Raw genomic sequence first — 13661 nt, 5'->3', positions numbered from 1 at the left:
AAGAAGCAGGGAGCAAGGGCCCATCTTGAAAAGTGGCACGTTGCGTGTTCTTCCTCAACAGATGTTTTCTGCCACCATAAGAATTTCAGTAAAGCTAGGGACAAATATTGTGACAGAAACATGAGCATAGAAAGGAGAAAGGAATTTTTACAAGTTAATAGGACATATGCAGAAATCACAAAAAAGGATCGTTTCAGAAGATGGCAGTATTTTCAGATCTGGCTATGGCCTGTGGATTGTTGCCATTTGCTACTAAACAAATACGTACCTCAGATTCATCCGCATGAGATATCCGTGTTTTACAAGTCTTTGGGTATGGTGGAGGAGGACTCTCGAGATAAAGTCCCTCCATACTTCTACCAAATGCTGTAAAGATCAGGGAACGGAAAGAAGTACAAGGCACAGTAGGAGATAGCTGCACCAACAAGAGAAATGCGGCAGTATTCACATGAACTATATCCTGCTCACATTTATGACTAATAAACAAAAAGTTTGTGGTAGTAATGTCCCATACACTCCTCCTCTCGTCCTTGCAAAATAAATAAATAAATATAAATATAAATAAGAAGAGAATGTCAGCTTATTAGAAGCAATGAAAAATAATGGAAATGGGTCTTGAATATCTAACACTATGAAAGATAGAAGAGATAAAAAGCAAATGACATGAGCGAAGCAGCCCTTTATAAATTGTAAAAAAATTACATTTTTCAAAAAAATACCTTTATAGAATGGAAGAAGAAATTCCTGAAATTATGTTTAACGTTCGACAACGAACTTTTCGAGCATTTATGAAATATGGAGAAAGTAAATAGGAAAAAAAATTAATATTTAAAACGTGGAGCTACAAATAGATGGTAAAATGTGAATGGTTAAATAAGATACGAAATGAAAGTATATACTATACAGTACTGAAGTAGAAAGAAATGTGAAATGAATTAAGCAGACGGAGGTACGCTAAAGCAAACAAAATATGATAATCAGGTGGGCAAGGAAGCACTGAGTGGAAAGATACAGCATGAGAAACACTTACAGTACAGAGTGATGGGAATCTGCATTTATGCTGCGATTAAGAGATTACATTAGAGGGATATGTAATGGAGAATATCATCACATCAACAGACACATGCATAATTAAATAAGTAAACAGCTTAATTGTCCGAATAGCAATATTTCTACGTTGTATAATGTATCGCCAGGGACTGAAGATAATTTGGTTCATTTATCTGTTGTATTTCTCTACTGATCACAGTTTTTCCTTCTTTATGTCTCTCTCTGTTTAAGAGACCGTCCGTTCCGTTCGTGACATTTTCTCTGCTCATGTTGGCGACATTCGTCAAGAAGGAAGAAGAAAAGAAACGGCGATTTAAAATGAGTTAAATGAATTATGAACGGTACAAACCTCCTAAGTCGTTGAATTTTAGCCTCGCGTCCGTCCACTGTTCCTTGAACGTTATCTGCGTTTCGAATTCCTGCAACACAGAGACATGTCGCCAGTCTGCATAGATTCAAAAGTTAAACACTAGTTATTTGTCACGTTTCTATCCGTGCACGAATGCTTTAACGTCTCTTCATGCCCTTAAAACTGCACGAATAAACATTCCACAATGTAATCCAGTGCAGTACATAAATGTCTCAAAAAGGCAAGTCAAACAATATTTTAAGAATTGATGGCTACGACTAATAACAGTACGTCAACGCACACCAAATTATTGTGAAATGTAATCCAATAAACGGTAAAGAGGATATCAGCAAGGGAGATGTGTCCTGCAATGCAGGTGCACGACATCCTTGACAAGGATGTGGAACTTGCAAGCATTCAACATTAGTGGGAAACAGAGTTCTAGAATGAGATAACATGTTCTACTTATATCTTGCTATGCTTCTACGGAAATGTCTTTCGTAAAGCCGAGACCACGGACATATTTCTATTGAGAATAGGTAAAAGTAAAGCTATGCAAGGTGATTCCGTGATGATTTCACAGACATTCACGGGTGACGCAGAAGGGCAAATGTATTAATTCGAGGTATGGGACCCTGGTCCGGAAACGATTGGGTCGAAAGTTATACACGAAAATCGTTCTGTTACGTCTGACAGTGGAATACACGTGTCAGAAGTGTTGTTACTAAGACGTGGGCAACTTTTAGAGGTGGTATCATGGACCAAAACAAGGAAATAATTGTCTGTTGAATATGGGCTTCAGAATGCATACCACAAGACATGTGAGCACTTGTTGATCTTCGATACTGTGAAAAACATCTCTTCTACCGCACGATCTTTGGTTTCCATGTTTTTGGAGTAGGTATTATGGACCAAAATAGAGAAAAGAAGACCAGTAAATATGGACTCTAAAATGCATATCTTAAGAGAAGTGATGGTTTCAGGGTAGCGGAGATGATCACGTGGTCGTAGCTCTTAAGATACGCACTACAGAGCCCTTGTTTACTGGTCTGTTTCCTTATTTTGGTCCACACCACCTCCTCCGGAAACCAAAGAGCTAGCATTAGAAGAGATGTGTTCCGCAGTATCGAAGACGAACAAGTTTTCATAGCTCTTAAGACATGCATTTTAAATCCCACGTTTACTAGACATTTTTTCTTGTTTTGGTCCATACTACCGCCTCTGAAAGTTGCCTTGCCTAAAATCTCAGCAAAAACAGTACGACTACATGCATTCAATTGTCAGAGGTGTGAGAATGATTTTCACTTCTAATCTTCGATTGGACTGCTTCGGGACCAGGGACTCTTACCTCTGTTTGAAACATCTACCGTCTGCTTCACCCCTGAAACTTCGTAACATCGTCATGGAACCGCCCTGTATACATAGAGATCCAAAGCATCTGAGTTACACACGAGGTGGACGGTATTGTTTCATCTAAGCCACGAGATGTACTAACTTGTCGACATTCGGGAAAAGACAATATTTGATACAAAAGTGCGCTGTTATTTAAACCTTCGTTGTTTGCTAAATCGTTAGGTAATTGTTTGTCGTACAGTAGAGTACAAAAATTAATAATCAGAAAAGGCGAAAATAGAGAGAGAAATTAGAAACAGAAACTCATTGATGTGACCATCAAGATTTCGTAGGCAGCCGTAAATGAGTTGTCTGTAAAGGAAATACATTGTTTCGCATGAACAAGTGTTTCAGAGAAAGCGGAAAGCAAGTTGCTGGATCCAAATGTCTCAGAGTTGTTTGAACTTTCGTTATAATGCCATCAAAAAGCTACTTGCACAGTTTCACACTTACCGAAGCAATCAAACACAAACTGCAACCGACGCAATCGCAAGAAAATTTTGGTGGGATGTAAATGAGAGAGAGCATGGTGTTAGTTGAAGGAAGGAATCCGTCTTTCTTGACACGGGGAATGATGATAACGCACTGAGGTTCATAGATGAGGCACAGAAAACACATTTGTGGGTTTTCAGAAATACACTTCGATCAAACTTCTACCCATGGACATCAGGGCCTATTGGAATCGACATGATTTCGTGTACAAATTTCAGATAGCGATATGCTTCAAAACGAATGAACACCGTGGTTTTTAGACTGAATCTAGATGAGCTTGTGTATAGGATAGACTAACTGCTCCCTTTCAACGCTTACATATCTCTCCGTGGAGTTCTCATTCGGGAATCAATCAGAGCAACATCAAACAGAACACAGCACTTCGCTGGCAACTATGTCAGACAGAATGAATTTTCTAGAATGATTTTTTTAAATTTTCATTCTGGTTGTTCCTAAGCCATCTCCCCGCAGTATTCTTTCTTCCACGAGTGTGGTATACCCACAAGACGTGCAGAGAAACTTTTGTGAAGTTTGGAAGGGTGGAGGTGAGGTGATGATGGAAGTAAAGCTGTGAGGGCGGGTCGTATTTGGATAACTCTGTCGATAGAGCATTTCCCAGAGAGAGGCAATGGCGCCACTTTCGATCCCAGGACACCATACAGTTTTAATCCGTCTGGAAGTTACGAATGTATGATAGCGAAGTATAACCATGGGTCTTTTTCTGTGATTGTACTTTCGGTTTCAGAATTTCTAAATTACATATTTCGAAAACAGTTCAAGCGTTTTGAGATAAAGGTTCACTTGATCTGCAACCTATCTGTTTGCAACACAGTACATATGCTCTCATTTTTTGTTCAGAATTTTTAATGATTAGTGCAAATGGAACACTAAGGGGGAGAGTGTTTCAGTGCACTACATAGTCTTAAGACAACAGTTTTCGAATTCTTACTTAAGAGTACGTTTAATGGAATGTCCGTAGTAAAATAGCGACCTTACCTATTTTACGTCTTCATCTTCGTAGACCACTGAGTAACGAAAAAGTTGGTCTTACAAATCGGTTATACTGCATAGTTTTTCTCTTCTCCAATTAGTATACATTATGAGAACTAGATGTTTTCTGTGCGAGAACCGTAATCCCGTTCCTTATATTCGAACAGCAGCTGACTGGTCACAAACCATACTGGCATAAGCTAGAGCAGTCGCACTTAGTGACTGGAGCGACGGCACGGCAACTCAACGGTTAACAGACGTCTTATTGTGTAATATATGAGAGCTCAGATTTTTCAGATTTCTGTAAAAGAATTCATTGTAAATAGGTTTTCCGCGAACTGCGTTTGCCACCTTTTGCAATGGTTATACAACAAATTTTGTATGTGAGGAAGTGATAATCTACTCCTGTATTTTATCGGACGACTCAAGCTAGTTGGTTTCCTTAAGTGACATTTGAATGGTCAAAGTTATACTAATTTCTATAGGACTTAATTAACGGGCTACGTACAAGAACAGAGAAGGCCAAAATTTGTGAAGAGTACGATAATGGAGAGAAGCAGTTCTGCTAACATCAAAATCGAAGATGGCAGAACTTCCACAGGAAGCAAGATTACACAACGAGCTCTGAGAAAAGCTGACAACAGGTAGAGTGACACAGATAAAGAATGGTTTGTTAATAGGCGATTTGTCCTGGTGCCAAATGCTGAGGAAACTGGTACTGTAATGGCACGCAATACTGTAAGGAAACAATGAGCAGACCACTGCAGAACCGGAAGAGGAGTTTGTAAACAACGGCGCACTGCTCAACGGTGTAAAAAAAGTAAATATGCAGGCTGAGTATGAGTTAAGAGTAGAATAATTAGTCGAGGAAAGAAATCTAATAAACACCCTCATCAAAAGAAAAGACAAAGCAGCAGCTTGTCTGTAAACATAAACATTTAACTTGGTTCTGGAAAGAGCAGCGAGGGGAAATTGGTGGTGCTGATCATTAAATCCCGATTCGATTCTGAGGTGTAATCGACCACACCGTCAGACATGTTGCGTCCATAGCCATTAGCGGGACCCTCAGCTACGTCCCGCTCGGCCTGCCGATCTGCCAAGGCCACAGGGTCTTGCGAGACGCAGAAAAAACGGTACAAATGGCTCTGAGCAGTATGGGACATCTGAGGTCATCAGTCCCCTAGAGTTGGAACTATTTAAATCTAGCTCACCTAAGGACACCACACACAACCATACCCGAGGCAGGATTCGAACATGAGACCGTAGCAGCAGCGCGGTCCTGCACTGAAGGGCCTACAACCGCTCGGTCAGAGTTTCCGGCCACGACACGAAGAGCCGGTCCTACAAGAGGCAGGTTCACTCAGGTACTTGCCACTGTGAATTATATAGATCGCGTCCGGCCGCCGTTGCTTGTCGTGCAATTGTATTATCTGCTGATGTTCTGTCTGTCGAGGCTTGCTAAACCCGGTTTTCATCGATACAGCAGAAAGTGCCACAAAGATAGGCCTCCTCCTCAGTGTCTACCGCAGCCGCACTACACGCCAGTGTGCACTGCCCACCAACAGTACACCAGCTGCAGGCCGCATCACGATCTCGTTGAGCTCGGAAATAGGCAAGCCGAAAAACTTAGTGATCGATTTGCAGAGTAAAACTTTACTTGTTCTGCACAAGTGGGTGAGTTTCTTTAACGAAATAGGAAGTATTCATTCGTCTAAGTTGTGCTTACAATAATGCAACGGCGTTAGTTGAGGTCCTGTGATCAACCGAAGTCAAAGCAAAATATTTGTGTGGGGTCTCGTAGAGAAGAGTTGTTCACATGTAATTATTCTTAGTATTGTCATTGCCAATGTCTGTAAATAAGGCGTGTTTGATTATTTTGAATCTCAATAAATGAACATATCATTAGGGTAATCACAATAATATGTTCAGGTTCTTGATGATCTATGTCGTGAGTTTGCAACCCTTTTCTCGCCCGGATTACTTCGGACAACAAAATCTAAGCCGACAGTAATTTTCAACTAACAGGAGTCAATATGTTTTTCCATGTCCGCCGTAGTCATCTGCGATATTAAAGACGACGTAAAAGCAGCAATAAGCCACCTGGAGCAACGGATCCCGTGTACTCTAGTGGATGGAATACATTTCTTGTTCTTACTTTTCTCAGCATGAGCACCACTGCCTCAGTAAATGTAACCAACGATGCTGTTTCAACAAGGGTGCTATTTCAAATTTAGTTACTCATTTTTATTTATTCGTTTATTTCGTCTTACATCCAACCAGACATCCTTAATGAGTCAACGCTGCAATTAGTATGATGCAGGAGAATTGCAAAATGAATAAATAAATAAAAAATCAACCAGAAAGTGAAAAGCAATCGAAATCAAAGAGCACGGATTGAAACGTATGTGACGTTATTTGAGTGATGACAAAATTGCGCCAAATTTACAAGAAACTTATCACTATTAAACTATTTACCAGTAAGATGAGTGGCCGTGCGGTTCTGGGCGCTGCAGTTTGGAACCGAGCGATCACTACGGTTTCAGGTTCGAATCCTGCCTCGGGCATGGATGTGTGTGATGTCCTTAGGTTAGTTATGTTTAATTAGTTCTAAGTTCTAGGTGACTGATGACCTCAGAAGTTAAGTCGCATAGTGCTCAGAGCCATTTGAACCATTTTGAACCAGTAAGATGCACTTCCTCTGGCCAGGATACGGTTCGGAACGGTGTCATAAAACCGTTGTATCCTTTACTGAGGCAACTAATGTCAACGGTCCTTAATGTTCTGGATATTGGCACTGGGACGTCTGAGCCGATCCCTCACGTGTTGTCGGAGATAGCTGGGGATCTTACTGGGCACGGGAGTGCTTCAACATCAGGCAGACAGTCATCTTGATGTTGAAGCTTTTTGTTTGTGTTTAGTTTAACAATAACACATGTTTTTGAGTGGGGTCCACCTTTAGCAAAGCACAATTTTATTTTTTGAGGCACACATGTTTGACTGCAGTTGCAGCATCATCAGTGTCTTTTTTTTATTGTTATTGTTGTTAAACATAATGAATGTTCTTTACTGTTTAAATACATACAAATATTAGTTTCTAAATAATAATTATAGGTTTTTGAGGAGCACATAAACCTGTAATTACGATTTAGAAACTAATATTTGTATGTATTTAAACAATAAAGAATATTCCTTATGTAATTTCTTAGACTTTCCCGGCGATTTGATGACATCTCGGATTTTCTGCCGGATATCAGCGTCTTCCAAACACGATATTTCGACGTCATTACTTGACGTCTTCATCAGGTGTTCCCTGAGACTGGCTGCTTGCTGGACCGGGTCGCATATTTATGGCTGCCCGGTGCCCCTAGTCGGTCCGCGCCAGCTAGTCGCGCTATCCTGCCGCTCTAGGTGTTCTCTATTCCGTCCGCGCCCGCTCTGGCCGTCTCCAACTGCGGTCGTGGCCTCCTGGTGTTCCCTTCTCGGTCCGCACCCGCGAGCGGCGCTGCAATGCCGCTCTGGACGTTCCCTATTCCGTCCGCTCCCGCTCTGGCCGTCTCCGACTGCGGCTGAGGCTTCCTGGTGTTCCCTTCTTGGTTCATGCCCGCAGTGTGCGTATGTCTGAGGCTCGTTGTTGGTGTTGGAAACATATTTTCTCCGGCATTGCTTCAGCAGTTCAAATGCCGGGTTCCATGCAGTGCTTAGCTGGTATCCTGCTCCCCGGTTAATCAAGTTTTGTGCCATCTTCATCTCTATAGATTCAGTGATGACACTATCCCAGAACCTGGGGGTCTGGACCATGACCTTGGTGTTCTCATAATCCATGGATGTTCCAATTCTAGGCAGTGTTCTGCTACTGCTGATTTTGTGGCCTGCCTTAGCCTGGTATGTCGCTGGTGTTCCTTACATCTGATTTCCACCGTTCTTGTCGTTTGGCCAATGTAGGACATACCGAATTCACAAGGAATATTGTAAATGCCAGGCTTCCTTAAGCCCAGGTCATCTTTGACTGTTCCACGTAAAGCCCTAATTTTGCTAGGTGGGCAGAAGACACTCTTGATGTTATGTTGAATTAGTATTCTGCTGATCTTGGCAGAGACAGGCCCGGCATACGGTAAAAATGCCAGTTTCTTGATTTCTTCTTCTTGCTCGTTCTCCGGTGTATCCTGACGTCTGGTGGGATGTAGAGGTCTGCGGAAGTCCCTGGATGAGAATCCGTTGTTAGCAAACACTTTTTGAAGATGTTCAAGTTCCCCTGCCAGGCTGTCAGTGTCAGACAGTGTCTGGGCTCGGTGTACGAGTGTTCTAAGCACCCCGGTCTTTTGTGCTGGTTGGTGGCAGCTGTCGGCCTGTATGTATAGATCTGTGTCTGTTGGCTTTCGGTACACACTGTGGCTGAAGGTGCCCTCCGCCTTCTTCTTCACCAGGACATCCAGAAACGGCAGCTGACCATCCTTTTCTAGCTCCATGGTGAATTTAATATTCGTATGCCTTGAGTTCAGGTGGTCCAGGAAGTCTTCCAGTTTTTTGCGACTGTGTGGCCAAATGACAAATGTGTCATCAACGTATCTCAGGAAGCATGTTGGCTGGTAAGTGGCAGTTGTAAGAGCCTCGTCCTCAAACTTCTCCATAAACAGGTTGGCCACTACTGGTGACAAGGGGCTACCCATCGCCACCCCTTCAGTCTGTTCATAGAATTGACCTCCACAAAGGAAGTAAGTCGATGTTAGAATATGCTTAAACAGATCCAGCACAGCTCCATCAAACTTCTCACTGATTAAGTCAAGAGTGTCCTTAAGGGGCAGTCTGGTGAACAGGGACACCACGTCAAAACTGACCATTAAATCTGCATCTGAGAAACGTAGGTTTTTAAGACGCCAAAGTCTAACATCTCAAGAGAGGAGAGGATGGCCCTCAGGAGATTACGAGAAGATGACGACATAGTGGTGTTACCAGCAGACAAAGGGAACTCCACAGTCATACCCTCAGACAAAAAGAACCTAAACGATGTCAAAGTTAGCATAAGGAGAACTATGCGTGAAGCATTCAGTGAATTCGAAAGTAAAATTCTATGTACCTACTTGACAGAAAATCTTCGGAATTTCTGGTCTTACGTTAATTCTGTAAGTGGCTCGAAACAGCATATCCAGACACTCTGGGATGGCGATGGCTTTGAAACAGAGGATGACACGCTTAAAGCTGAAATACTAAACACCTTTTTCCAAAGCTGTTTCACAGAGGAAGACCGCACTGCAGTTCCTTCTCTAAAACCTCGCACAAATGAAATAATGGCTGACATCGAAATAACTGTCCAAGGAATAGAAAAGCAACTGAAATCACTCAACAGAGGAAAGTCCACGGGACCTGACGGAATACCAATTCGATTCTACACAGAGTACGCGAAAGAACTTGCCCCCTTCTAACAGCCGTGTACCGCAAGTCTCTAGAGGAACGGAAGGTTCCAAATGATTGGAAAAGAGCACAGGTAGGCCCAGTCTTCAAAAAGGGTCGTCGAGCAGATGCGCAAAACTATAGACCTATATCTCTGACGTCAATCTGTTGTTGAATTTTAGAACATGTTTTTTGCTCGAGTATCATGTCGTTTTTGGAAACCCAAAATCTACTCTGTATGAATCAACACGGATTCCGGAAACAGCGATCGTGTGAGACCCAACTCGCTTTATTTGTTCATGAGACCCAGAAAATATTAGATACAGGCTCCCAGCTAGATGCTATTTTTCTTAACTTCCGGAAGGCGTTCGATACAGTTCCGCACTGTCGCCTGATAAACAAAGTAAGAGCCTACGGAATATCAGACCAACTGTGTGGCTGCATTGAAGAGTTTTTAGCAAACAGAACATAGCATGTTGTTATCAATGGAGAGACGTCTACAGACGTTAAAGTAACCTCTGGCGTGCCAGAGGGGAGTGTTATGGGACCATTGCTTTTCACAATATATACAAATGACCTAGTAGATAGTGTCGGAAGTCCCATGCGGCTTTTCGCGGATGATGCTGTAGTATACAGAGAAGTTGCAGCATTAGAAAACCGTAGCGAAATGCAGGAAGATCTGCAGCGGATAGGCACTTGGTGCAGGGAGTAGCAACTGACATTTAACATCCACAAATGTAATGTACTGCGAATACATAGAAAGAAGGATCCTTTATTGTATGATTATATGATAGCGGGACAAACACTGGTAGTAGTTACTTCTGTAAAATATCTGGGAGTATGCGTGCGGAACGATTTGAAGTGGAATGATCATATAAAATTAATTGTTGGTAAGGCGGGTACCAGGTTGAGATCCATTGGGAGAGTCCTTAGAAAATGTAGTCCATCAACAAAGGAGGTGGCTAACAAAACAATCTTTCGACCTACACTTGAGTATTGCTCAGCAGTGTGCGATCCGTACCAGATCGGGTTGACGGAGGAGATAGAGAAGATCCAAAGAAGAGCGGCGCGTTTAGTCACAGGGTTATTTGGTAACCGTGATAGCGTTACGGAGATGTTTAGTAAACTCAAGTGGCAGACTCTACAAGAGAGGCGCTCTGCATCGCGGTGTAGATTGCTCTCCAGGTTTCGAGAGGGGGTGTTTCTGGATGAGGTATCTAATATATTGCTTCCCCCTACTTATACCTCCCGAAGAGATCACGAATGTCAAATTAGAGAGATTCGAGCGCGCACGAAGGCTTTCAGACAGTCGTTCTTCCCGCTAACCAAACGCGACTGGAACTGAAAAGGGAGGTCATGACAGTGGCACGTAAAGTGCCCTCCGACACACACCGTTGGGTGGCTTGCGCAGTATAAATGTAGATGTAGATGTATACCACAGTGGCCTAATATTTTCTATAGTTCCTGATACACTTGCGAATAAACGAACTTCCGCTTGCAATGACGGAATATGGAAATTCGTCCTATTTTGGAGTTTATTGATATACAGAAATGAAATGAAATCCCTGGGCTAGCAGGACAGAGCGGATGAGGTTATATTTGTGGAAAGGGCCCAAAATAAGTTACTGTCAGTTGCACTCAACATATAAACTTAATTTCTTAAAACACACAATCTCACAAGCAACAATCAAAAACTCTCAAGGTTTTAACAGAGGATTTCCTCTGATTTAGTTTAGGTCGGCTTAAGGCCACATCGAAAATCCAAGGCACATGGCGTGAGCAAGGAATTGAGGTACAGGAGTTCTTCTGGAGATTTCACTTATTTAGAAAAAAGTTATTATCTACAATGTAAATCGGCAGAAAGCCTTTGCTTAAATTTTTCCCATAGAACTCGGCTGAAAGCCTCACATTAATCAAGAACAGTGTCACAGCTTAAGGCCGAGACAAAGATTTTCAAAGTTTAATTAAATAGGCTGAAAAATGGGCTGAAGGCCGCATATCAACAAAACAATTTAACGACTTAAGGCATAGAAAGAAGAGCTTTCAATTTCAAAAAACTGAAGGTTTTATCCTAAAATATTTCGTGTAAAACTCGGCAGAAGGCCTCATACTAAAGAATAACAATCTTATGACTTAAGGGCAAGAGAAGGATTTTGAAATTTTAAATAAGAGTGATTAAAACTCGGCTGAAGTTATCATCATCCAGGAGTGTCTGGATATGCTGTTTCGAGCCACTTACAGAATTAACGTAAGACCAGAAATTCCGAGGATTTTCTGTCAAGTAGGTACATAGAATTTTACTTTCGAATTCACTGAACGCTTCACGCATAGCTCTCCTTACGCTAACTTTGACATCGTTTAGGTTCTGTTTGTCTGAGGGGTTTTGGCTGCGTTTAAACTTGGAGTGAAGCTCTCTTTGCTTTCGTAGTAGTTTTCTAACTTTGTTGTTGAACCACGGTGGGTTTTTCCCGTCTCTCACAGTTTTACTCGGCACGTACGTGTCTAAAACGCATTTTACAATTGCCTTAAACTTTTTCCATAAACACTCAACATTGTCAGTGTCGGAACAGAAATTTTCGTTTTGATCTGTTAGGTAGTCTGAAATGTGCCTTCTATTACTCTTGCTAAACAGATAAACCTTCTTCCCTTTTTATATTCCTATTAACTTCCATATTCATGGATGCTGCAACGGCCTTATGATCACTGATTCCCTGTTATGCACTTACAGAATTGAAAATTTCGAGTCTGTTTGTTATAAGTAGGTCCAAGATGTTATCTCCACGAGTCGGTTCTCTGTTTAATTGCTCGAGGTAATTTTCGGATAGTGCACTCAGTATAATGTCACTCGATGCTCTGTCCCTACCACCCGTCCTAAACATCTGAGTGTCCCAGTCCATATCTGGTAAATTGAAATCTCCACCTAAGATTATTATATGCTGAAAAAATTTATGTGAAATGTATTCCAAATTTTCTCTCAGTTGTTGTGCCACTAATGCTGCTGAGTCTGGAGGTCGGTAAAAGGAACCAATTATCAACCTAGCTCTGTTGTTGAGTGTAACCTTCACCCATAACATTTCACAGGAACTATCCACTTCTACTTCACTACAGGGTAGACTACTGCTAACAGCTACAAACACGCCACCACCGGTTGCATGCAATCTATCTTTTCTAAACACCGTCTGTGCCTTTGTAAAAATTTCGACTGAATTTATCTCTGGCTTCAGCTAGCTTTCTGTACCTATAACGATTTCAGCTTCGGTGCTTTCTATCAGCGCTTGAAGTTCCGGTACTTTACCAATGCAGCTTCGACAGTTTACAATTACAATACTGATTGCTGCTTGGTCTCCGCATGTCCTGACTTTGCCCTGCACCCTTTGAGGCTGTTGCCCTTTCTGTACTTGCCCGAGGCCATCTAACCTAAAAAACCGCCCAGTCCACGCCACACAACCCCTGCTACCCGTGTAGCTGCTTGCTGCGTGTAGTGGACTCCTGACCTATCCGGCGGAACCCGAAACCCCACCACCCTATGGCGCAAGTCGAGGAATCTGCAGCCCACACGGTCACAGAATCGTCTCAGCCTCTGATTCAGACCCTCCACTCGGCTCTGTACTAAAGGTGCGCAGTCAGTCCTGTCGACGATGCTGCAGATGGTGAGCTCTGCTTTCATCCCGCTAGCGAGACTGGCAGTCTTCACCAAATCAGATAGCCGCCGGAAGCCAGAGAGGATTTCCTCCGATCCATAGCGACACACATCATTGGTGCCGACATGAGTGACCACCTGCAGATGGGTGCATCCTGTACCCTTCATGGCATCCGGAAGGACCCTTTCCACATCTGGAATGACTCCCCCCGGTATGCACACGGAGTGCCCATTGGTTTTCTTCCCCTCTCCTGCTGCCATATCCCTAAGGGGCCCCATTACGCACCTGACATTGGAGCTCCCAACTACCAGTAAGCCCACCCTCCGTGACTGCCCGGATCTTGCAGACTGAGGGGCAAC

The 13661-nt window shown here is 42.6% G+C and overlaps 1 protein-coding gene across 1 annotated transcript in view; it reads right to left on the bottom strand.

The window, feature by feature from the left end:
• LOC126305296 (glutamate-gated chloride channel-like) overlaps window positions 1–13661 on the bottom strand; it is a 199383-nt gene that overhangs the window by 113462 nt on the left and 72260 nt on the right. Inside the window, exon 5 of the mRNA XM_049992039.1 lies at window positions 1400–1469. Within this exon, the coding sequence (XP_049847996.1) occupies window positions 1400–1469 (70 nt within the window). The remainder of the gene's footprint in view (window positions 1–1399; window positions 1470–13661) is intronic.

Source organism: Schistocerca gregaria, chromosome 1 (assembly GCF_023897955.1).
Source record: "Schistocerca gregaria isolate iqSchGreg1 chromosome 1, iqSchGreg1.2, whole genome shotgun sequence".
NCBI lineage: Eukaryota > Metazoa > Arthropoda > Insecta > Orthoptera > Acrididae > Schistocerca > Schistocerca gregaria.
This window is presented reverse-complemented; position numbering and strand designations above follow the sequence as displayed.